The sequence below is a fragment of the Molossus molossus genome, unplaced genomic scaffold (genome assembly GCF_014108415.1).
Source record: "Molossus molossus isolate mMolMol1 unplaced genomic scaffold, mMolMol1.p scaffold_m16_p_6, whole genome shotgun sequence".
Classification (NCBI taxonomy): Eukaryota; Metazoa; Chordata; class Mammalia; order Chiroptera; family Molossidae; genus Molossus; species Molossus molossus.
The window spans coordinates 99959459-99986014 of NW_023425399.1; the positions used below are offsets into that span (position 1 = coordinate 99959459).

Below are 26556 nucleotides of genomic sequence, written 5' to 3' on the forward strand. Positions count from 1 at the left end.
TTAGCTTATTTCACTTAGGATAATACTTTCCAGGTCCCTCCATGTCGTCTCAAAGGATAAGAGATCTTTCTTTCTTACCGCTACATAGTACTCCATTGTGTATGTACCACAGCTTTTTTATCCATTCATTTACTGATGGACACTTGGGCTGTTTCCAGATCTTAGCTATTGTAAATAGTGCTGCTATGAACATGGGGGTACATATATTCTTCCTGATTGGTGTTTCAGGCTTCTTAGGGTATATTCCTAGAAGTGGGATCACTGGGTCAAATGGAAGTTCAATTTTTAATTTTTTGAGGTAACACCATATTGTTTTCCATAGCGGCTGCACCAGTCTGCATTCCCACCAGCAGTGTATTAGAGTTCCCTTTTCTCCACACCCTCGCCAACACTTGTTGTTTGATGATTTATTGATGGCGGCCATTCTGACAGGTGTGAGGTGATACCTCATTGTTGTTTTAATTTGCATCTCTCTGATGATGAGTGATGTTGAGCATTTCTTCATATGTCTCTTGGCCATTTGTATGTCCTGTTTGGAGAGGTGTCTATTCAGCTCCTCTGCCCATTTTTTAATTGGGTTCTTTGTCTTCCTTTTGTGGAGTTGTATGAGCACTCTATATATATTGGAAATTAACCCCTTATCTGATACATCATTGGCAATGATGTTCTCCCATACAGCGGGTTGCCTTTCCATTTTGATGATTGTTTCTTTTGCTGTGCAGAAGATTTTTAGTTTGATGTAGTCCCATGTGTTCATTTTTCCTTTGTTTCTGTTGCCTTAGGTGATGTATCAGTGAAAATTCTGCTGTGTATGATGTCCGAGATTTTGTTGCCTACATTTTCTTCTAGAATTTTTATTGATTCACGGGTCATATTTAAGTCTTTTATCCATTTTGAGTTTATTTTTGTGTATGGTGTAAGTTGATGGTCTAGTTTCATTTTTTTGCATGTAGCTGTCCAATTTCCCCAACACCATTTATTAAAGAGGCTGTCTATACTCCACTGTATGCTCTTGCCACCTTTGTCAAATATTAATTGAGCGTATTGCTTTGGGTCCATTTCTGGGTTTTCAGTTCTGTTCCACTGGTCTATATGCCTGTTCTTGTGCCAGTACCAGGCTGTTTTGGTTACAGTTGCTTTGTAGTATAACCTGATATCTGGTATTGTGATCCCACCTACTTTGTTCTTCTTTTTCAAGATTGCTGTGGCTATTCGGGGTCTTTTTTGGTTCCATATGAACTTTTGAAGTATTTGTTCTAGTTCTATGAAATATGTCGTTGGTATTTTGATGGGGATTGCATTGAATCTATAGATTACTTTGGGTAGTATGGACATTTTAATGATGTTAATTCTTCCAATCCATGAACAGGGTATGTGCTTCCACTTTTTAATATCTTCCTCTATTTCTTTTTTCAATGACCTGTAGTTTTCTGCACATAGGTCCTTTACTTCTTTGGTTAAGTTTATTCCTAGGTATCTTAATTTTTTTGGTGCGATGGTAAATGGGATTGTTTTTTCAGTTTCTCTTTCTGTGAGTTCATCATTGGTGTACAAGAATGCCGTGGATTTCTTGACATTTATTTTGTATCCTGCTACTTTACCAAATTCATTTATTAAGTCTAGTAGATTTTTGATGGAGTGTTTAGGGTTTTCTATGTATAATATCATGTCATCTGCAAATAATGACAGTTTCACTTCCTCCTTTCCAATTTGGATCCCTTTTATTTTTTCTTCATGTCTGATTGATGTTGCTAAGACTTCTAGTACAATGTTAAATAAGAGTGGTGAAAGTGGACATCCCTGTCTTGTTCCTGTTCTTAATGGAAATGTTTTTAGTTTCTGTCCATTGAGTATGATGTTGGCTGTAGGTCTTTCATATATGGCCTTTATTATGTCGAGATATGATCCCTCTATTCCCACATTGCTGAGCGTTTTTATCAGAAATGGATGCTGGATTTTGTCGAATGCTTTTTCAGCACCTATTGATAGGATCATGTGGTTTTTATTCTTCATTTTGTTTATGTGGTGTATTACATTTATTGATTTGCGAATATTGTACCAGCCTTGCATCCCTGGAATGAATCCCACTTAGTCATGGTGAATAATTTTTTTGATGTATTTCTGGATCCGATTTGCTAATATTTTGTTCAGGATTTTGGCATCTATGTTCATCAGGGATATTGGCCTGTAGTTTTCTTTCTTCATAGTGTCTTTTTCTGGTTTTGGAATTAGAATTATGCTGGCCTCATAGAACGTGTTTGGAAGTCTTCCTTCTTCTTGAATCTTTTGAAATAGTTTGAGGAGAATGGGTGTTAGTTCTTTTTTGAATGTTCGGTAAAACTCCCCCGTGAAGCCATCTGGGTCTGGGCTTTTGTTTGCTGGGAGAGTCTTGATTACCTCTTCAATTTCCTTAGTTGTTATTGGTGTGTTCAAGTTTTCTATCTCTTCCGGGTCCAGTTTTGGGAGTCTGTGTGTTTCTAGAAATTTGTCCATTTTGCTTAGATTTTCGAATTTGTTGCCATATAGTCGTTCATAGTATTTGTTAACGATCCTTTGTATTTCTGTGGTGTCGGTTGTTACTTCTTCTCTTTCATTTCTGATTTTGTGTATTTGGGTTCTCTCTCTTTGTTTCTTGGTGAGTCTAGCTAAGGGTCCATCAATCTTGTTTATCTTTTCGAAAAACCAGCTCTTTGTTTCATTGATCCTTTGAATTGTTTTTTTGGTCTCTATGTCATTTATTTTTGCTCTGATCTTTACTATTTCCTTCCTTCTACTTGCTCTGGGGTTTTCTTTTTGTTTGCTTTCTAATTCTTTAAGTTGTGAGGTTAGACAGTCAATTAGAAATTTTTCTTGTTTTTTGAGGTAGGCCTGTAGTGCTATGAACTTCCCTCTCAGAACTGCTTTCGCTGCATCCCATAGATTTTGTGTTGTTGTGTGTTCATTTTCATTGGTTTCCAAGAAGTTTTTAATTTCTTCCTTGATCTCCTCGGTGACCCATTCATTGTTTAATAACATACTATTTAGCCTCCATGTGTTGAAATGTCTTTGCATGTTCTTGTTGCAATTGATTTCTAGTTTCATGCCATTGTGATCTGAGAAGATGCTTGATATGATTTCAATCTCCTTGAACTTGTGGAGATTTAGTTTGTGTCCTATCATGTGGTCTATCTTTGAGAATGTCCCATGTGCACTTGAGAAGAATGTGAAATCTGTAGTTTTGGGGTGTAATTCTCTGTAGATATCTATTAAATCTATTTGGTCTAGTGCTTCATTTAGAGTCTCTGTTTCCTTGCTAATTTTTTGCCTAGAGGATCTATCCAGTGCTGTCAACAGGGTGTTGAAATCCCCTGCTATGATTGTATTGTTGTCGATTTCTCCTTGGAAGTCCTCCAGAAGATTTTTAATATATTTTGGTGCTCCTATATTGGGTGCATATATGTTTCTCAAGGTTATATCTTCCTGTTGGATAGATCCTTTCAATATTATGTAGTGGCCGTCTTTGTCTCTAGTTATGGCCTTCATTTTGAAATCTATTTTATCAGAAATGAGAATTGTTACCCCAGCTTTTTTTTGCTTTCCATTTGCTTGGAAAAATTTTTCCATCCCTTCACTTTCAACCTATATGAGTCTTTTGTTGTGAGGTGGGTCTCTTGTAAACAACATATAGATGAGTCATGCTTTCTTATCCAATCAGCTACTCTGTGTCTTTTTATGGGAGCATTCAATCCATTTACATTTAAGGTGATTATTGATATGTACTTATTTATTGCCATTTTGGTTTAGTGTGGTTCTATTTTTCTTCCCATTTCTACTGCTAATTACAGCAGTCCTTTTAACATTTCTTGCAGTGCTGGTTTGGTGCTAATGTATTCCCTTAGCCTTTTTTTTTGTCTGGGAAGCTCTTTATTTGACCTTCTATTTTGAATGATAGCCTTGCTGGGTAGAGTAGTCTTGGATTCAGATTCTTGTTTTTCATGACTTTGATTACTTCATGCCATTCCCTTCTGGCCTGTAGCGTTTCCTGTGAGAAGTCAGCTGAGAGCCTTATGGGGTTTCCTTTGTAGGTAACCTGTTGCTTCTCTCTTGCTGCTTTCAGGATTCTCTCTTTGTCTTTAATTTGTGGCATTTTAATTACTATGTGTCTTGGTGTGGGCCTGTTTGGGTTCTTCTTACTTGGGACTCTCTGTACTTCTTGAATTTGAATGCCTTCTTCCTTCACCAAATTAGGGAAGTTTTCTGTCACTATTTTTTTGAATATATTCTCTATCCCTTGCTCATTTTCTTCTTCTTCGGGGACTCCTATGATGCGAATATTATTACGTTTCCAGTTGTCCCACAGTTCTCTTAAGCTGTCTTCCTGTTTTTTAATAGTTTTCTCCTTTTGTTTTTCTGATTGGTTGATTTTTTCTACCCTGTCTTCTAATTCACTGATCCGGTCCTCAGCTTCCTCTATTCTGCTTTTTAAACCTTCCAATGTGTTTTTCATTTCTGATATGTCATTTTTTTATCTCTTCTTGGTGGTTTTTAATTTCCAATTGGCTTATTTTCAGTGTCTCTATGTCCTTACTCATGCTGTTCAGCTTCCTCAAGATCATGGCTCTGAATTCTAGCTCTGTTAACATGCCTAATTGCTCCACATTGATCTCATCTTCAGTGGAGGTCTGTTGCTCTTTCATTTGGCTTCTGTTTCTATGTTTCACCATTTTGGCTCTCACTGTGGGCTTTGGAGCCTGTCAAGTTTTCCCTGTGGGTGTTGGTGTTGTGCTGTTTGTGGCTCCCTCTTCTGTGTTTAGATGAGCGAGGGAGGACCCACGTTAAACACCACTGTCAAGTCTTACTTTCCTGGTTAAAGTTGCCAGCCCAGGAAAGGTACTGTTATCCTCTAGCTTTTTGCCTGGAGGCTAGCAGTCAAGGTTACTTGATGAGTTTTGGGTTGTCAGTTGATTGACAAACTCCCTCAGGTGCTCAGCACAAGGAGCTTTCATGAGGGTGGGGCAGATGCTGGTTGTTAATGAGCCTCAATTAGCACTTCAATGGCCCACAGGGTGGGGTTGGATCTCCGAGCCAGGGGCTGCTGCCTCTCCCCAGAGCCCTGGGAAGGAGCAATGTGGCCACCGTCCTGGGTGGCTGGCACTCAACAAATGCTCTGGTTGCCCTACAAATCCCAAGTGTCCCGCCACAGTTCCAGTCCAATCTGCCCTCCCTCTGTCGGAGCCCAAGGTGAGTGGCTGTGGCTGTTTTAGCCTCTGTCCCGGCTGTGCGCTGTGGAGCCACCTGGGAGTGTGACCCGAGGGCGCTGCTCCCAGCTAAGGCCGCTGCCGAGCTGCCGACAGTGGGCTCCCTGCCCCGTCTCGCACTTTCGCAAGCCTACCAGGATCAAGTCGGTGTCCCTGGTTATATGGTCCTCCAAGCTGCTTTTCTGTTGCTTTTCCCCATCAATTTGTCTGTGTTATAGTTGTAATTCCAGTTTGGTTCTGGGAGACGGTCTGTGTAGCTTCCGTTCACTCCGCCGCCATTTTTCGATGCCCTTCATCCTAATTTAAAAAATGTTTTATTATAAAGAATTTCAAACATATACCAGTTACCAGAATAGTATAGGAGATCCCTCTCTCATTAAACTCATTCCTTGGTTTTGGCTATTAACAACTAATGGCCAATCTTGTTTCATTCATACCCTCACCTGTTATTTTGAAGGAAATCCTAAATAGTCATTTTATAGGTAAATATTTTAGTATATATTTTCAATAAAGATTTAAAAAATGTACCTATAGTAACCATAATGATCAATTTAAAGGATAACTTACATTTTTTCAGATAGATCTACATAATGTTTTTAAACAATGTTCTGTTATTTATTATTTATGTTGGCTCCATTTTTTTCTTCTGGCTGTTAAACATTGAGGGTGAGATCTCTATGCTTATAACTTAAAAAAAAGTTTGTTTGTTTTTTTAAATTCTTACCCGAGGATATTTTTTCATTGGTTTTGAGAAAGCGTGGGAGGGAGGGAAAGAGCGAGAGAGAAACATAGATGTGAGAGAGACACATTGGTTGCCTCCTGCACGACCCCTGCTGGGGCCAAGGATTGAACCTCCAACCCAGGTACATGCCCTTGACTGGGAATCAAACCCAAGACCCTGAGCCAAACCACTGACCAGGGGGCTTATAACTTTTTTTAAAGAAAGATTTTAAATGGATTTTTTAGAGACAGAGAAAAGCATGACTGTGAGAGTGAAACATTGATTGGTTGCCTCCTGCACACCAACTACAGGATTGAGTCCGAAACCCGATCATGTGCCCTGACCTGTAATCGAATCAGCAGCCTTTTTGGTGCATGGGACAGCACCCATCCAACTGAGCCATATTGGCTAGGGCTGCTTATAACTCTTATATTTCAGTTAAAGAGATTTAAAGAATCTCTGGATCAGAAGGCCAAATTAATTTTATAGTGATCACATTAGACTATGAAAACCACTTTTTTTTTCTTTATTGATTTTTAGAGCGAGGAAGGGAGAGGGAGAGAGGGATAGAAACATCAATGAGAGAGAACATCAATTGCCTCCAGCATGCCCCCTACTGGGGATTGGGCCCACAACCTGGGCATGTACCCTGACCGGGAATCAAACCAGCAACCTATTGGTGCATGGGTCGGCGCTCAGCCACTGAGCCACACTGGCCGGACTGAAAACCACTTTTACATATGCTTACCAGCAGTAAATGTGATAGTTTAATAAACATTGGGCTGATTTAGGAGGTAAATAATACTTGTTTTGATTAGGAGAAAAATTCTGATAGGGCAGAAACATTTTTAAAACATATTAAGTAAATTATTCTTGTTAGTGGATTTTCTATGTTATTTGCATATTTTTTTAAACATTTTTGTGGGTCAAGGGATAGCCTTTATATAAACATTTTTATTGAGGTATGTAATACCTCAATAGTACATAAAACATGTATACATACAGTCAAATGAATAACATGGAAACCAAACCTGAATAACCACCACCCTAATTTAAAACAAAAACATTGCAGCACCTAGAAACCTTCCTACCTAATGCATTTTGTCTCAGTTAAAAATGTTTCCTCTCCTCCCCTGAGAGAGAACCACTACTCTGCTTTTTCTAGATATTATTTTTTTCCTCTTTGAAAGTGATGACTGTATCCCTAAATAGTCTAGTTTAGTGGTTTGGTTTTTCTTGTATTTGAAATTATATAATTTAAATCATTGTATCAGAATTTTAATTTTGTTTGTGAATGAATATATTGTGATACGAGGGGAAAATCTAGAATCTTACAAATGAGAATTTTTGCTGGCTTTGAGGCAGCATCATTGAGAGTCAACAGTGGCCCCTGGTAACTTGGCAGGGCTCTGGCAGGGTGGTGGTCTCAGTCTTCATAAGGCTTAGTGGAAGGTGATCCGTAGGAATGAGGGTAATTAGGGCTCTGAAGAAAGACCTACCCTGGATGGAATAGTGGAGTGGGGTTAGGAGTGGTGACATTTAGCTAGTTATTTGGACTCAATGTTAGATTCTGCAGTTGCTTTTGGCTTCATGATAGATTTACTTCATTCTTCTCAGGGTAGAACTGATATTGAGGCCTAACAGTTTCTGGTGGTTAGGGAATAGCATTAACTAGTTTTGAGGCTATGCATCTGTAGCACCTTGCATTGGCATTAAAGCCTTTGTCTGAGTATAATACCAAGTGACTTAATGGTGAGGATGATCTTGAAAGGTCTTTTGTCCAAGTGGTTGTGGGAGGGGATCAGCTCTGCACACACACCTTTAATGGAATCAGCTGGTTGGAACTTAGATGACTGTGAACTCTTTGGCTATGAATACTAATGGGCCCCAGAGCAGTTTTACCTCACAATTGTTCATTTTTCCTATTGTACTGTTAGGAGAATATTCTAACTTATTTCCCTATTAAGAGAGCTTCCAGTCATATTGCCTTCCTCCTCACCATTTAATATCTACTTTACACTATTTTTTTTTTTTTTAATCCTCACTCGAGGGTATGTTAATTGATTTTAGAGAGAGAGGAAGAGGGGGTGGGGAGAGAGAGAGAAATAGTGATGTGAGAGATAAACATCTATCCATGGCCTCTGGACAACAGTCCAACCAACTGAGCCACATGTCCAGGGCTGCTCAGTATTTTTTTTGTTTTAATTAGGATCTAGTTGTTTTTCTGCTGAAAAACTTACATTGATTTTCCTACTTACTGTTTGGCCATAGGATAAAGTCCAAATTCCATAGCTGGGCAAAAAAAAGTATCTCTGATCCTGGTCTTAGCGTACTTCGCTAGTCTTATGTCTTTATGCTTTAACCCTCCTGAGCTCTGTACCCAAGCTTGCTCAGCTGTATCATCCCTCTGTACTTTTTTTTTTTTTTGCATGTGCTGTTCTCCTTATATGTCTTGTGCTCTAAATGTTCATCAAATTAAATCTGTTGTTCTACAACAGATTACTCCCCAAATTTAACAGATTGAAACAGCAATAACAATTTATCTTCATTTCTATGGGTCAAGGATCTGACACAGTCTCATGAAGTTGTAGTCAAGTTGTTGGCTTGGGCTGCCATCATCTGAAGGCTTTTCTGTGGCTGAAGGATTCACTCTCAGGGTGATTTCCAACATACCCAGCCAGTTAGTGTTATTGTTGGCAGGAAACTATAGTTTCTGTCTGTATAGAGCTTCTTGAGGGTCTTCACATAATAGCTAACTTCTCCCAGAGTCAATGATCAAGAGAAAGCAAGACAGAAACTTGGCGTCTTTTAAGACTTAGCCTCAAAAGTCACATCATTTCCATAAGGTTCTATTTTGTAAGGAGGGGACTACACAAGGATGTGTATCAGGAGGTGAGGCTCACTGGGGGTTATCTTGATGCCCTTATCATGCATTCCTACTCTACTAACTGTAACAAACTCTTTGAAGATCCAGCACAAGTTCATCACTGTTGGAAAGCCTTTTCTAATCCCTTGTGTCCCCTGTATCTAGTACTTTCTAATCCTTCTAAATTAGTTATTAGTTTACATATCTGCCATTTTGTTTCATGAATAAATAGAAAAGAAACCAGAATGAAGAATTTGTATTAGGTATATGGTTAATGCAGCCCCTTAAGGTCTAATTAAAAAATGCTGCCCTGGCAGGTTTTGCTCAGCAGTTAACGTGTTGTCCCTCGGACCAGAGAGCCCCGGGTTCAGATCCTGCTAAGAGTACATACCTTGGTTGCAGTTTGTCCCCGGCCCCGGTTGGGGTCATGTGGGTGGCAACCACTCAATGTGTCTCTCTCACATCGATGTTTTTCTCTCTCTCTTCCTCCGTCCCTCCCTCCTGCTCTATCTGAAGGTAAATGCAAAAATGTCCTTTGGTGAGGATTAAAAAAAAAAGAAATCCTAAAATAGCCCAGCTGGTGTAGCTCAGTGGATTGAGCACCATCCCACAGACTGAGAGGTCCCAGTTTGATTCCTGGTCAGAGCACATGCCTGGGTTTCGGGCTCAATCCCCAGAAGGGAGGCAGGAGGCAGCCGATCAATGTTTCTCTCTCACATCGATGTTTTTCTCTCTTTCTAAAAAAATCAATAAAAACATAGTTTAAAAAAATTAAAAGAAAAAATAAATGCTAAAATATTCTACCACAGATGTAGGACCACTTAGGAAATATGAATATGTAAAATATTTTAAGTAAAAATTATCAATATGCAATGAATCTATTTGAAAAATTATTTTTGAAGATGAAGAAATGTTTTAGGAAATATAAATTGTATAAAATAAAAATAATTAGTATTGATCATTACCTTCCTTGGTGTTAAAGATTTCAGATAGGCCATATGCTTGGTGATTTCTGTGCTTTGATTTTGATGACTAAGTTGAAAAAATACTTTCAGAAAAGGTCAACATTTTCTTTATGGATTCTATTTTTGCTTCTTAAAGCCAAGATATATTCAATTTAAATATTGATTCTAAATTAAAGTGAAGAGTTTTCTCATTTTCTTTGAGATTGTTTTGGTAATTCAAAAATGGATTCAAAATCCACAAATTTCCAAATTCAAGCTGTGTTCTAGTACTTTGGAGCTATCCACTATTTAAGAAAATTTTTTTTTTTTTTTATCATCCTCACCCGAGGACATTTTTCCGTTCTTTGTTCAGGTAGAGTGGGAGGGAGAGAGAGGAACAGAGAGAGAGAGAAACATCGATGTGAAAGGGACACATCGAGTGGTCGCCACCCGCACAACCAACTAGGGCTGGGGACAAACTGCAACCGAGGTACGTGCCCTTAGCAGGAACCGAACCCGGGTCTCTCCGGACCGCAGGCCGATGCTCTACCACTGAGCCAAACCGGCCAGGGCAAGAAAATATTTTTTTTAGAAAAATCTTCACCGAAGATATTTTTAATGATTTTAGAGAGAGAGAAACATCGATGTGAGAGAGAAGCATCAGTTGGTTGTCTCTCATATGCGCCCCAACTGGGGACCAAACCTGAATCCTAGGTATCTGCCCTGACCAGCAATTGAACCGACAGTCTCTAGGTGTATAGGATGACACTCCAACCAACTGAGCCACACTGGTCAGGGCAAGAGTACCTTTATGTGTTCATAAAAGATTCTCACAGGGCATCTCATTCAGATCTAAATAATAATTTATAATGAGTCTCTTAGGTGCTTTATCCAAATTTTTAACTTTTAGAAAAGTTAACCAAATTAAAATTTTTTTTATTGAGTGACTATTTCAGAAATTAAAGATAATGCTTTGAAGACTTATATTTTCCATTGTAATTGAACATTTATTTGATAAAACTGTGCTTTATGTTTCCCCATTGCAAAACACATTTAGCTAAGTGGTTATATGGTAAAAAATAATTTCACATTGTTAACTCAGTCTTCTAAAACCTTTCTCTGGCCAGTGATGAGCATTCAATAGGCTTTATGAGATGGGCTCAAATTCACTAATTTAGGAATAGGAAACTAAAAAGATCAGCCATCAGCAAGCACATAACAATCTCACTTCTTTCAGATGAGTTGGGGCATTAAGAAAGCTCTCTCTGAGTTGAGTAATTTCAGCCTGCTGTTGATGCTAGTTTTGAGAAGCTACAGGCTTGTCACTTATATGGCATTTGGTTCTTGGAGCAAAAGATCAAAGAGAGGCTTAATGAACTTAATGAATTCCTATTTACCTGCTTCTGTTTTAAAAATAACAATATACCCTCTTGACTGGTTAGCAAATTTAGAAAAGTTTTTTACGTGGTGTTTTTTATCCCAACACTGCTAATTTCCCTGGAACCCATTTACTTAGATTACCTCTGGCCCTCTCTGTCCTCACAAATAGTAAACCCCTTCTTCTTGCTTTCTTAGGCCTAATAACCTCTTAGTAGCTGGTCATTTTTCATTCCTGGTTTGTGGCACAACTCTGATGCCAGTTTCTTTTATCCTCAAGTCTCTTAAAACTCTCCTTCCTAGGGCTAGTAGGTCAGCTCATTCTAAACCTGTTCAGAGATGTAGCTTTATGTAACCATTGTTGTATGGTGTCTGCGTGGTGACTGGAAAATAATAAAATAAGGTTTAAGTACAGGTGCAGATGTTGCAGTTCACAATGATAAAAGTATATTTTATTACTTAAACAAGAAGATTATACAACTTCTTTTCCCCACCCTGAATTGACTCTCATGGAACAAAGGTTGCTCACCATGGAACTTGACTTCTGTATAGCGTTCTTCAGTATCAACTAGGAAATGCATGTACATACACCTCATTTTTTACTCAGCATTGTAAACATTCATGACTTCAGAGCATTGTTTGTAACAAAATTTACTTTTGTACTAATTACATAAAAACCTGTTTTAAGTACTATTACTGGTTTTTGCTGCCAAAACATTGGATATTTGATATTTTGTCTTAGAGAACCTCTTTAGTTTTAGCTTCAACAAGCATACCTGCCAGTTGTGCTGAAGCTTCTTATTCAGAGATTAATGTGATGTCTTTAATAAAGAATTTTACTATAAGGAATAACTTTATAAATATTTCAAAATAGTCTTTTTAATAAGGAACTTTAGTATCACTAGTTTTCATATTTGAATGATAATAAAAATATTTAAAGGAATGGTTGTATTCATGATTAGTTGATTTGATCTGTGTGACAAAACATTTGAAATTTTAAGTTTTCAATCTTCATGGTCTGTAACTTCATTGGAAAGAAAATACTTTGTTCCTTGACAACATTTTGAAAATCAATTAGATACATAAACTTTATAAGGTTTTTAAAAATGTATTTTAAGCATCAGTTATACTTCATTTTAAGATTGGGGGTTGAAAAGATCTATTTTTTTTGTCATTCTCACTATCCTTTCAGATTGCTGAAATTTTTATTGCTTCAAATTCTTCTAGTCCAGTCAGAGTTCATGAATGACACATTGAGATGCAGATAAGTACTTGGTTTATCAGAAGAAAACTTGACAAACCAAACCAAGTAGTGCCTCCTTTTTGTCCAGTTATTTAAAATTATTTTAAATCATTTATTGTTGTTCAAATGAATACACTAAATACATCTTCAGACTTAAACTTATAGTAGTTAACATGAATTGACTTCTCAAAGAGATGGAACAAATGACCTTTCACCCAAGAGACAATTGAGAATTCCTACTCATAGCAACTATACAGTCAGAGTGTAATTAACCTTGATTCTGATCTGAATGATTGGCTGACTAGCTTATGTCCTTACTCTCAAATAGGGAACTAGAAAATTATACTATGGGCTGATGTTTCCAAGAATACTTCCGAGAGATATGTCTTAAAGTCAATGTGTTAAAAAAAAAAGTTCAGACTAGCTCAGTTGGTTAGAGCATCATCCCAGTATGCCAAGGTTGTGGGTTCGATCCCCGGTCAGGGCACATAAAGAATCAGCCAGTGAATGCATAAATAACTGGAACAAAACACAGTTTCTCTGTCTCTCCCTCCCTCTGCCATCCCTTCCCCACTCTCTCCCTAAAATAAAAAAGTTAATTAAAAGAAAGAAAATATGTGCAGGCAAATGAAATACCATGATAAAATAATTTATTTTAGGTTCTGATCACTTTTGTTCTTTGAATTCTCAGTTGACTGGGTCTTTTAAGGTAAGATCCAAATTCCAGATTTAAAAATTACACTAGAGTTTCAAGGATGCTAGGGACTGAGCTGAAAAATAGAAGACATGAAAATGCCCAGTTTTTTAATGCATTGTCATTTTAATTAAATTCTTTTGGGTGCTCTTTAAAGGCCTCCCCTGTCCCTTTATCCTTTATTTTAGGAAAAACTTTGTCTTATGGAGTGATGTTCGATCCCATTTATCTCCTATAGCTCCTGAGTATTGGTGTTCCATCGCTTACTTTGAAATGGATGTTCAAGTAGGAGAGACATTTAAGGTTCCTTCAAGCTGCCCCATTGTTACTGTTGATGGATACGTGGACCCTTCTGGAGGAGATCGCTTTTGCTTGGGTCAACTCTCCAATGTACATAGGACAGAAGCCATTGAGAGAGCAAGGTATTGATTGTATAGTTATTTTAAAAGGTGGACACAGTACATTGTCTTTCATTCAAAATTATATTTCTTGATGTAGATTATGTGTGTTTGGGAAAAAAGAATAAAAGTCATCTTAAAAATTCAGAATAGTGCCCTGGCCAGTTTGGCTCAGCGGTTAAAGCGTCGGCCTGCGGTCCAGAGGGGCCCGGGTTCAGTTCCCGCTAAGGGCGCGTACCTCGGTTGCAGTTTGTCCCCAGCCCTGGTTGGTCATGCGGGTGGCAGCCACTCGATGTGTCCCTTTCACGTCAGTGTTTTTCTCTCTCTCTCTCTTCCCCTCCCATTCTATCTGAACAAAAAATGGAAAAATATCCTTGGGTGAGGATTTAAAAAAAAATTCAGAATAGTAAGCTTTCCACTTGAATTGTAGATGTTTGTTATTTGAAATATGATAAAAAATGTTCTTTTTTACATTTATTTATTTATGTATAGTTGGTATACAATTTTATATTGGTTATATTAGTTTCAGGTATACAGTATAGTGATTCAACATTTTTATACTTTACAATGTGATCACCCATTAATTGTAGTAGTCAGTCATCTCACTGTGTAAATGTATCAACTGTATTAACTAAATTTTCCTTCCTCTTTTCACCCATCTCCCTCCCCCCTCCCCTCTAGTGACCATCTCGTTGATCTCTGTTACTATGAGTCTGTTTTTGTTTTGTTTTGTTTTTCGATTCTGCATTTAAGTGAAATCATATGGTATTTGTCTTTCTCTGCCTGATTTACTTTACTTAGTGTAATACCCATGTTGTCGCAAATGGCAAGATTTTATTCTTTTTTGTTACTGCATAATATTCCATTGTGTATGTATACCATACACATCTTAAATCTTCTTTAAGATTTTTTTTTTTTTTGTAAGTGAGGTTTCTGTTTGTTTTTTGTTTTTTTAAGTATGTTTTTATTAATTTTTTTTTTTAGGGAGAGAAATATCCATGTGACAGAGAGACATCAATTGGCTGCCTCCTGCACGCCCCCCACTGGGGATTGAGCCTGCAGCGGGCATGTGCCCTGACTGGGAATCAAACCAGGACCTCTCAGTCCATGGGAAAATGCTCAGTCCACTGAGCCACAGCAGCCAGGCAGGGTTTTTGTTTTGCATAGTAACTAGACCTTTTGGACTCTATTTTGAAAACATTTTTATTTCCTCTGATCATATATTATTTCTACACATCTACTGAAAGGAAATAATATAAAATAAAGATAGGTTGTCTGGCCAGTGTTGCTCAGTAGTTGAGCATCGACTCATGCACCAAGAGGTCACCAGTTCAATTCCCAGTCAGGGCACAAGCCCGGGTTGTGGGCCTGGTCCCCAGTGGGGGCATGCAGGAGGCTGACAGTTGATGTTCTCTCTCACTGATGTTTCTCTCTCTCCCTCTCCCTTCCTCTCTCTCTCTGTAATATCAATAAAGAAATAAATAAATAAAGACATGTTTCTGCAGTTAATTATACTATTAGAAAACAATAAAAGGGAAATGGTTAAGTAAATGTTGATAAACTTTTATTTTTTTATGTAGTCATTAAAATGTTAATAAAAATTTATATAATCAAATGTAAATGTTTAAGATGAAATATAGGAAAACATGCACAATGTTAAGTACTGTGTTATCTTAACTCCTTAAGAAAATGGGTGCATGTGTGTGTGAGAGAGAGAGAGAGAGAGAGAAAATAATCTCGGCTCTATCACTAGCTGTGTGTCTTTGGCAAATTACCTACTCTCTAAGCCAGTGCTAATAGAATTTTCTGTAATGAAGGAAATGATTTGTATCTGTGTTTCCAGTACAGTAGCCACTAGCCACATGTAGCTGTTGAGCACTTAAAATGTGATTGTGATTAACTCAATTTTAAAATTATTTTTAATTAATTTAACTTAAATAGTCATTTGTAGCTAGTGGCTATCAGTTTGGATGCTGTATCTATAAGCTTTAGTTTCGTCATTTATAAAATGGGAATACAGTCGGCCCTCGTTTATCGTGGTTAATCAGTTCCAGACTCTACCGCGATAAATGAATATCCTCAAAGTAGGATTCTTTAATTATACACAGTCGTCCCTTGCCACTTCATGTTTCGACTTTCGCATCTCCAAATTTTTTTATTTATTTTTTATCCTCACCCGAGGACATTTTTGCATTTTTTGTTCAGACAGAGCGTGAGGGAGAGAGAGGAAGAGAGAGAGAGAGAGAAACATCGACGTGAAGGGACACATCGAGTGGCTGCCACCCGCACGACCAACCAGGGCCGGGGACAAACTGCAACCGAAGCACATGCCCTCAGCGGGAACCGAACCCAGGTCTCTCCGGACCGCAGGCCGACGCTCTAACCGCTGAGCCAAACTGGCCAGGGCGACTTTCGCATCTCAAGGGACTGTAGTAATATTTATTTAGCTCATTGAATTATGAGGATTCAATGAGAATTTATTAAATGTTCCTGACATGTAGTAAGTAAGCTTCATATATATACCCATCATTATTATATATGAATAAGATATTTAAAAAAGAAGGAAATAGCCCTGGCCGGTTTGGCTCAGCGGTTGGAGTGCCAGCCTGCGGACCAGAGAGTCCCGGGTTCGGTTCCCACTAGGGGCACATACCAAAAAAAGAAGGAAATATACAGAAACATTAACAATGACCATCTTTTGGTTATGGTGTTATATAAAGCCCTTTATTTTTTTTTAATTCTTCAATATTAGGTATGCTATATAATCTGAACTAATATATATATTTAAATACTTACCAAAATAAAATGTAATTCTCTTTTTCTTCCTAAGGTTGCACATAGGCAAAGGTGTGCAGTTGGAATGTAAAGGTGAAGGTGATGTTTGGGTCAGGTGCCTCAGTGACCACGCAGTCTTTGTACAGAGTTACTACTTAGACAGAGAAGCTGGGCGTGCACCTGGAGATGCTGTTCATAAGATCTACCCAAGTGCATATATAAAGGTTAGTGGAAGTTTTACTTAAATATTTCAGACTTGGGAGGCTCTGTTTGTTGTTTAAGGAGTGGAGATGGAGGTGGGAGGAGTAGAAAAATGTCTTTTTATGTATTAAATCTCAGAAATTGTTTATAAAATACATTTCCTTGGGGTATTTATTGACATGACTGGTTACCTAGTTTTGTGGTTGCATTTATGCCCTATTAGCAAATTTGTTAAACATTTTAGAATAATACACAGGCTCTTGAAAATATTGAGTGAAATTACCAAACACATTTCTTTGTTACAAAATATGTAAAATTTTGAAATTTCATCTTAGCTAGTCTTTAGGATTTTGTGAAAGGAATTTCTGAAAGTAATAGGTTTTTTAATTAACCTGAGAAGTGGAAAATTCAACACCAATTTTTTAAGGTTAGTTGTTTGTGTATTAAATGAGTTATTTGCTATATCATTTTTCAGAAATTAAGCCTAAGGTATTTTTATTAATTATTACATAGTCAGCTCATTTTAATTTTGTAATAAACACTATTTGAAAGAGAACTATTATAATTTGATAGCCTGAATATATATGTATATTTTAAATATGTTTTTATTGATTTTAGAGAGGAAGGGGGAGAGAGAGAGAAAGAAACATTGATCAGCTGCCTCCTGTGTGTGCTCTGACGGGGGTTTGAACTCACAACCCTCTGGTGCACAGGACGATGCTCAACCAGCTGAGCCACACCGGCAAGGGCTTATTTTTTATTTTTTACTCTTTGCTATTGTTGCTTCCTATGTAGCTATTTTGCCTTCGTCTGGAACCCAGGGACACATATCTTAGAACCAATTCTTATATTTAGAAGGTAGAAGGATTTCATCCCTTGAGGAAGTTGAGTTCTCATCCCCTGATACTCAGGGCCTGATTCTTGTTGCATAGATTTTTCTGATACTTATCTCTGCCATGGACAAGAATTTTATGCCTAGGTGCATTTCTGAATTAGCTGTCAGGTATTTTACCAGCACTTAATTCATGAGCAAATTCCCAGTTGTAGCCCTCAGAGAGTCTAGCCATTGTCTCTTTCCATATTTCTCTAAGACGAATTTCTGTCCTCTGCACCTTCTGTTTGTGGTTCTGGTACTCAAAGTACCTCCTATCTTTAGCCCTGCTCCACTGTGGATCCATCATCATTTGATAGACATGGGTTGTTTTCCACTTTTTAACTAGTATGAGAATGCTGCTATGAACATTCATACAGAAGTTTTTAGGTAAATGTATGTTTTCATTTCCTTGGATATATAACTAGGAGTGGAATTGGTGGCTCATAGGTAACTCTATGCTTTACTTTTTGAGGGACTGCCTGACTGTTTTCAAAAGTGGTGATGCCATTTACATTTCCATCAGCAGTGTATGTATGTGGATTTCAGTTTCTCTACATTCTCATCAACAATTGTTATTATCTTTTTTATTTTGCCTTCCTAGTGGATGTGAAGTGGTATCTCATTGTGATTTTGATTTACATTTCCCTAATGTTTAATAATGTTGAATATGTTTTCATGTGCTTATTGGCCATTTGTATATCTTCGTTGGAGAAATGTCTGTTCATATCTTTGCCCATTTTTAATTGGGTTGTCTTTTTATTACTGAGTTGTAAGAATTCTTTATATATTCTGGGTATCAGTCCCTTATCAGTTACATAATTTTCAAATAATTTTTTTAGTTCTTTGGCTTATTTTTCATTTTCTTGATATGATTTGCAGCACAAAAGTTAATTTTGATATTATTAAGTTGATCTGTTCTTTGAATACTTGTGCTGTTGGTGTCATGTCTAAGAAACTATTGCCTAATCCAAGGTCATGAAAATTTACTCCTGTGTTTTTTCCTAAGAGCTTTATAGTTTATGCTTTTACATTTAGGCCTATGATAAATTTTCAATTAATTTTTGTGTGTAGTTTAAGGAGATTGATCCACCTTCATTCTTTTATGTGAGAATATTCAGTTGGTCAGCAACCATTTTTTGAAAAGACTGTTCTTGCCCTTATTAAATTATCTTGACACCCTGATTGAAATTAAATTGACGTTAGGGTCAAGGCCTATTTCTGTATTATCAATTTATTTCATTGATCTGTATATCTATCCTTATGACAGTATTACTCTGCCTTGATTGCTATAGCTTTGTAGTAAGTTTTGAATTGGGAAGTGTGAGTTCTCCAGCTTTGTTCTTTTTCAGGGTTGTTTTGGCTATCGCCACTCCCTTGTATTTCCACATGAATTAAATGATTGGCTTGGAGAATATATATTTTTAATAGTTTTTCTGTCCTTTGTATGTATTTGGAGCAGAGAGAGAAGGTGGTTATGCATACCTACTCATCCATCTTGACTGGAAGTCTTGGATTACTTGTGTAATTTGAAGAGAATGGACAGAGCATTACAATGTTGAATATATGTGCTAGACAGTAGTTATGAACTTATCAAATTTGGGGTAGTATTTAAAACATTTGAGTTTAAAAAAATGTGGAATCTTGTATAATTAATTTCTAGGATTGTCAAATTAAGTGTAACATCTCTACTTTGGTATAAATGACCCTTTAAAAGCCCCCAAGGTATGAGACATGCCATTACTTGATAAACTACTGTTATGGATAGATTTTTATGGTAATCTCAAGCTTTTACCATGAACAATAAAGAACTATCTTGTGGGACATTTTAGTGGAGTAAAAAACATCTCATTTTTGTCATAGTAACTAAGATAAAAAAATAATTTCTGTTTGCCAAGTATGTTTCTGTTCTTCAGAAGAGCCTTCTTATTAGCCACAAAGAATGCTAAATCTAACATTGGTATTTTCTTCATTTGCTAATTTTTGGGGCAGCAGTAACTAAAGAATCCATTTAGGTTGTCGGATATATTCTCATCGGAGATGATATTACTGGGGTGAATTTTATGCAGATAGCATGAAGGAGTGCCCACACACTGGGAATATACCCCCAACCCCCCAATACACACACAAATACATTTTTCCCTTTTTAACACATTTTTGACCACTCACGAGTTAACACGTGTTTTCCTGCCCAAATGTTGCGGACCACGCACGAGTTAGCTCGGGGTTTGCACTTGCATTAGCTATTTCAGTTTTTGAAACTCGGGGTAATATAGGATTATTGTATTTGTGACTCTTCGCCCTGAGGATTGAAGTTTGAAAAACAGCACACCGTTCTATATTCTTGAAGTAACTAGGGAATGGATATCTGCTGGTTCAAATGACTGCAGCTCAGAGCCTAACATTCAGTTTGCCCAAAAACATGCGGTCCCTGGCGTATGTCTTAGAGATTTCTATGCAGTACGCAATGTGTTAATTTCTATATTCTTGAAGTAACTAGGGAATGGATATCTGCTGGTTCAAATGACTGCAGCTCAGAACCTAACGTTCAGTTTGCCCAAAAACATGCGGTCCCTGGCGTATGTCTTAGAGATTTCTATGCAGTACGCAATGTGTTAATTAAACTGAGGAAAACAAGTTTGGAAAATCATTCTTTTTAGTTTACAAACCGAGAAACTAGAAATAAATTGTGGGGTTTTTTTCTTCTAAGATGTTGATTTTCTTCCTGCTTCTGTCATGACATAGTATCATTCATCTTACATTTATGAAAATCTGATTTAATGAAATGACATTTCACAAGCTTTAAATGAAGCAAATGTTTGAATTCTCGTTTTAGTGGCCTTGCTCTTTTGCTTTCAAAAGTAGGTAATATCTGTTTTGTTTAGTGTTGCTTAGCACTGGGCTCTCAGGTTTTTTTAAAGCTTTGTTGGGATATTGAGATAAAATTCATACCATAATCCATTTAAATTCAGTGATTTTTTTTTTTTTTTTTTTATCCTCATCTGAGGACATTTTTCCATTTTTTGTTCAGATAGAGCGGGAGGGAGAGAGAGGAACAGAGAGAGAGAGAAACATCGATGTGAAAGGGACACATTGAGTGGCCGCCACCCGCACGACCAACCAGGGCTGGGGACAAACTGCAACCGAGGTACATGCCCTTAGCGGGAACCGAACCCGGGTCTCTCCGGACCACAGGCGGACGCTCTAACCGCTGAGCCAAACCGGCCAGGGCTAAATTCAGTGATTTTTAGTATATTCACTGAGTTGTGCAGCCATCACCACAATCACTTTGAGAACATTTTCATCACCCCAGAAAGAAACCCTGTACCCTTTAACTATCACCCGCAAACCCCCATTTGCCCAGCCCTAGACAACCACTGATCTACTTTCTCTCTGTATAGATTTGCCTTTTCAGAATATTTCATATAAATAAAATCATATACTGTGACTTTTTTCACTAAGCATAATGTTTTCAAGCTTCATTCATGTAGCATATGTGTGCATTTCATTCCTTTTTATGGCTCAGTAATATTTCATATACCACATTTTGTTTGTCCATTCATCAGTTGATGGACATGGGTTTCCACTCTTTGGCTATATTATGAATACTGGTATGAACATTTGTGTACAAATTTTTGTGTGAATGTATGTCTTAAAATCCTAAATGATAACATAGGAGAAAACCTAGATGACCTGGGATATGGCAATGACTTTTAAAAATGTGTGTTGTTGTTAATCCTCACCTGAGGACATTTTTTCCATTGATTTTTAGAGAAAGTGGAACAGAAGGGGGGAGGGGGAGAGAGAGAAAAACATTGATGTGAGAGAGAGACATCAGTTGGCTGCCTTCCACTGAGGTTGGGGATCGAACCTGCAACCCTCTGGTGTGCAGACCGACACTGTTATCACTGAGCCACACCAGCTAGGGCAGGCGATGATTTTTAGATACAACACCAAAGGTATGATCCATGAAAGAAATGATCAATAGACTGGAGTTCATTAAAATGTAAAACTTGGGCTCTGTGAAAGACAACATCAAGAAAATAATAAGCCCTGGCCAATTTGGCTCAGCGGTTGGAGCGTCGGCCTGCGGTCCTGAGAGACCTGGGTTCGGTTGCAGTTTGTCCCCGGCCCTGGTCAGTCGTGCAGGTGGCAGCCACTCGATGTGTCCCTTTCGCATCGATGTTTCCCTCTCTCTCTCTTCCTCTCTCTCCCTCCCACTCTGTCTATACAAAAAATGGAAAAATGTCCTCGGGTGAGGATAAAAAAGAAAATAATAAAATAAGCTACAGACTGGGAGGAAATATTTGCAAAAGACACATCTGATAAAGGAATGATATCTAAAATATAGAAAACTCTTAAAACTGACCAAGATTAAAAAATCAACCCGATTAAAAAATGGGCAAAAGCCCTGAATAGACACCCCACTGAAAAGATATACAGATAGCAAGCAAGCATATGAAAAGATGTTCAGCTTCATATATCATTAGGGAATTGCATATTAAAACAACAAGATACCACTACATACCTAGTAGAATGGCCAGAATTCAAAACACAACCCCAAATGCTGACAAGGAAATGGAGCAACAGGAGGTCTCATCATTGCTGGTGGGAACGCAAAATGTCACAGCCAGTTTGAAGGACAGTTACATAGCTAAATATACCCTTACTATATAATCAACCAGTCATGCTCTTTGGTATTTACCCAAGTGAATTGAAAACTTAAGTCCAAAGAAAATCCCGCGCATGGATGTTTATAGAGCTTTATTCATAATTACTAAAATTTGGAAGCAACCTAGATGTCCTGGATAAATAAACTATAGGACAGTCACACAATGGAATATTAAGAACACTAAAAAGAAATGAGCTATTGATCCATAAAAGGACCTAGAGGAGCCCTGGCTGGTTTGGCTTAGCGGTTAGAGCATCAGCCTGCGGTCCGGAGAGACCTGGGTTCAGTTTCTGCTAAGAGCATGTACCTTGGTTGCAGTTTGTCCCCGTTCCCGGTTCGGTTGTGTGGGTGGCAGCCCGTCATTGTGCGATCTTTCTCTCTCTCTCTTCCTCTCTCTCTCTCTTCCTCCCTCTCTCCCTCTCACTCTCTATGAATGCAAAAAGTGTCCTCAGGTGAGGATTAAAAAAAAAGACATGGAGGAACCTTATCCCATAATTCTAAGTGTCTGATTCCAACTCTGTAACAGTCTAGAAAAGACAAAACTATGGAGACAAGAAAAAGATCAGTGGTTTTCAGGGATGGGGGGGGGCAGGGAGGATGAATAGGGAACAAGCACAGAGGAATTTTAGGGCAGTGAAACTACTCTGTATGATACTACAGTGTTGGATACATGTCATTATACATTTGTGCAAACCCACAGAATGTACAAAACCAAGAGTGAACCCTAATATACACTATGACTTTGGGTGACAATGACATGTCAATATTGGTTCCTTGATTGTAACAAATTACTATTGTAGTGTGGATTGTCAGTAGTGGGGGAGATTGTACTTTACTTTTTGCTCAATTTTACTATGAACCTAAAACTGTGCCAAAAAGGTAAAGTTTTATTAGCTTTTTTCTTTAAAAATGTGGTTGTAGAGCTATTTGGCTTTGCAAATATTTCAGTCCTTCCTTTCAAGAGGCCATAGCCCAGTGGAAAGGTTCAGATCTAATAGTCTCTTGGGAAATCTTAAAAACACAGTGGTTCCTATTCAGGGCATTGTGGAATTTCTGGTTTCCATATCTGATTTTGTCATGCTTTCTGTCCTGAAGTCTTTTAGGACTAATAATTTGACCAGGTAATACATAAATACATATTTGGCAAATTCATATCTCTTTAGAGAATGAGATGGTCTTAATTTTGCTCAATGCTAGAAAATAGGCATTGAGTAGAGAAATAAGTAAATAGGAATGTGATTTGCTAATTTGAGAATGTTTTGTTTATGGATTGTATGAATATAATGGTTAAAGACAATCAGAAGTTATTTAGGCATCTGAAAACTATTGGTTTTGGTTTCAAACCTGTTTATCTGATTTTTTTTATTGTCAGAATAATTATGCTTGCTCGTATTTAGGTATTGTGCATACTAAGAGAGAATAAGGAATATGGTCACATGATTCAGAAACTGAAATGATATAAAAAGTTTGCCTTGAGTAGCCTTACTTTTACTCTGTCCTTGTCATCCTTTCCTACACTCTGCTTTTGTAATCTTCCAGTGCTTTGTTTAATGCAAATATAAGCAAATACTTATTTTAGGAAATTGGTTTGTTCTCTAGAAAAAAGATGATGTGATCATCATCCATAATTTCAGTTGCTTACTGAAAGAACATTCCAATACTTTCATAAGGCTGAGGATATAAGTGGCAACCCCTTTCTTATTATGCCAGCTCTTGGCATGGCTGAAAAAGAACACTGGAATTATTTATGAACTCCTTAACTCATCCTGGAAGATCAGTGGCTACAGAGGCGGCCAAAAATAAATTAAGTAACATTTATTGACAATTTACTGTATACTACACAAAGTTTACAACCCTATGAAAAAGCATGTACACTTATCATACCCATTTCATAGATAAGAAAATTGAGATTGCAGAGAGGTTAATAAAGAACCTATGTAATTAGCAGATATCAGTAATAGTGTTCAAAGCTAAGCTTTTTAAAAAAATGATCAGCATTTTAAAAATACAGAAAACTAGCCCTGGCCGGTTTGGCTCAGTGGTTAGAGTGTCGGCCTGCGGTCCCAAGAGACCCGGGTTCGGTCCCCGCTAAGGGCATGTACCTCGGTTGCAGTTTGTCCCCGGTCCTGGTTGGTCGTGTGGGTGGCAGCCACTCGATGTGTCCCTTTCACATCGATGTTTCTCTCTCTCTCTCTCTTCCTCTCTCTCCCTCCCACTCTATCTGAACCAAAAATGGAAAAATGTCCTCAAGAGAGGATTAAAAAAAAAAAAAATACAGAAAACTAGAGAGAAACTAGTTTAATGAAATTCCATTACCCATTACTGAGATTCATTAGTTAAGATCTTACATTTGCTTGGTCTAGCCTTTCTTCTTTGTTTTGTTTTTTTCCCTTTTCTTAAATTGAATTTAAATGCATTTTCTTTGTTTCTTAAGTATTTAAAACAAGTCCTAAATATCATGCTATTTTGCCCTTATGTATTTTAAATCCGCATCTCTTAAAAATTCAGGGTTTTTAAAAATATATAGTGACAATGCTATTTATTACATTCCTTTGAATAGCTAGAATGATAAAGAAAAAAAGTTGCATATATGACCAAGGTCATCAGTTCAGCCTAAAGAAAACTCACAGTTTGTTTTGAAAGGGTCCGGGAGATTTCTTAACTTTATTTTACACAAAGGGGTCATTTTTTTTCACAGGGACAATAACACTGACCCACACTGAATTAGATCAAGGATACAGAGGCATGTGGCAACCACAGCTGTCCTGTTAGGAAAGGCTATCTTTCCCAACTACCTATTATAGTATACGTAAAGACGTAAATTTTCTTATTACTTTTTTTTCTTGAGAGCTAAATGAAGCTGTACATTTTAAATAAATTGTGTATTGATTTTGATGTATGGGATCTTTTCTGATGGATGTATAACATTAAATGCATACTTTTTTTAAAGGTCTTTGATTTGCGTCAGTGTCATCGGCAGATGCAGCAGCAGGCGGCCACTGCACAAGCTGCAGCAGCTGCCCAGGCAGCAGCCGTGGCTGGAAACATCCCTGGCCCAGGATCAGTAGGTGGAATAGCTCCAGCTATCAGTAAGTATGCTTTTGGTTTTTTGTTGTTGTTTTTAAGTGTAATGGTTGGTGTTTTATCTTGATTCACTCATTTGATTAGTTACTTTAAGCAATAATAGAAATTAAAGTTCTCTTTACTGGGATAACATTTTTGAATTTATTAAAAACCTGTTCTTTTGTAATATTTGCCCTTTGTCTAGGAACCTGTTTTTATTCTTTTTGTGTCAAAAGGGAGTATGGGATGAAAAAGAAAAGGGGTTATTGTTATATTATTGGTCATCTCCCCTTTTTTTGTTGATACTTTTAATTCCTACCTCACCAGCCAGGGTGGGTTGTTATCACTGACATGCTTGGCTTTATTCTGGAAGGAAAGCATATTTCAATTTCAGAATTAGGCACCTCCTTTTTTTTTTTAAGTATGCTAAGCATGGAGAGAAAACTAAGTGAGGGTGGTATTTTGATAACTTGTAGACTTTTTTTTAATTTTAGGGTAAAATTGAACTGTGTGCCAGGTTTCACACTGATGGGGAATTTTTTACTGCAGAGTTAAACTCCTGACTATAGACTTTTATGATGGAAACACGTGGCACCCATCTTCCACGTCTGAAGGCATAACTAGTGATTCATTCAACCCCTGTTCTTAACCTCTTCAGTGTGGTAAGCAAATCACACTGGCTAAGAAAACTGCAGTGGCCCTGCAGGTTTCTCTACAGTACATGCAAATTCCTCCCGTTAGTTTCATTGTAATATTGATGAATGCAGATTGACTATATGACTGTATGTTCTGACTGGAAAATTAGATACAGAGTCTCCATTGTGACTGATGTTCAGGAGTTTACAATTTAGAGATAGATAAGGCATATTCATTTAGAGAATTTGATTTTTCTAAAAATTCGGGCATCTAAATCATTAATTTGCTAGTTTTGATGTTATAAACATGCTTTTACTAAAGAATCCAGAAATATTATTAAATTTCTCATTCTTATTTATTGCCCTGATTGAGTTATTATTGCATATTGTGTGTTACACTGTGAAATTGAGAGACATCATCGGGGTCTTCCAAGAAGTTTTAATGGAACCAGGACTATCAACTATTTCATTATTAGTCGTGTCTTACTCTGAACTAGGCTGTGTAGACAGACAGGAAGGTTCTTAGAACCATTCTGTGGACATGCACTACTACCCATTAAAAACAAGTTGTTTTCTATCCCTTCACCTCCATTTCTAAAGAGAAAAATTGGTGGGGTGTTGGTAGATTGAAATAATTTACTTTATAATTGGTGGTAGCTAGATGACCCATGTGAAATGTAAATTGTCTTAACCAAAGTTTTCAGTCCCTGTTGATAAAATTTAGATCTGTACTTCTTGGCACTTTGACAGAGAATTATATGCTGGGGAGAATGAATTAAAGAAAGCTGGTCACTTTATTGTAAGATGTGGGGAGAATGAGAAGAGATCAGCCTGTTCCCCTGATGTCTTTCATATCTTT

At 37.5% G+C, this 26556-nt stretch overlaps 1 protein-coding gene across 3 annotated transcripts in view; it reads left to right on the top strand.

Moving 5' to 3' along the window:
• SMAD4 (SMAD family member 4) overlaps positions 1–26556 on the top strand; it is a 67852-nt gene that overhangs the window by 34873 nt on the left and 6423 nt on the right. Inside the window, exons 9-12 of one of the 3 annotated variants that reach the window (XR_004957020.1) lie at positions 13321–13504; positions 16311–16479; positions 24950–25088; positions 25612–25724. Coding sequence is in view for 2 of the 3 variants with exons in the window: in XM_036244218.1 (XP_036100111.1) it covers positions 13321–13504; positions 16311–16479; positions 24950–25088; positions 25612–25625 (506 nt within the window). In the remaining variant the exon portion in view is untranslated. Of the gene's footprint in view, positions 1–13320; positions 13505–16310; positions 16480–24949; positions 25089–25611; positions 26547–26556 lie in introns of those variants that run through there. The other 2 variants (XM_036244218.1, XM_036244217.1) reach the window with 2 other exon arrangements.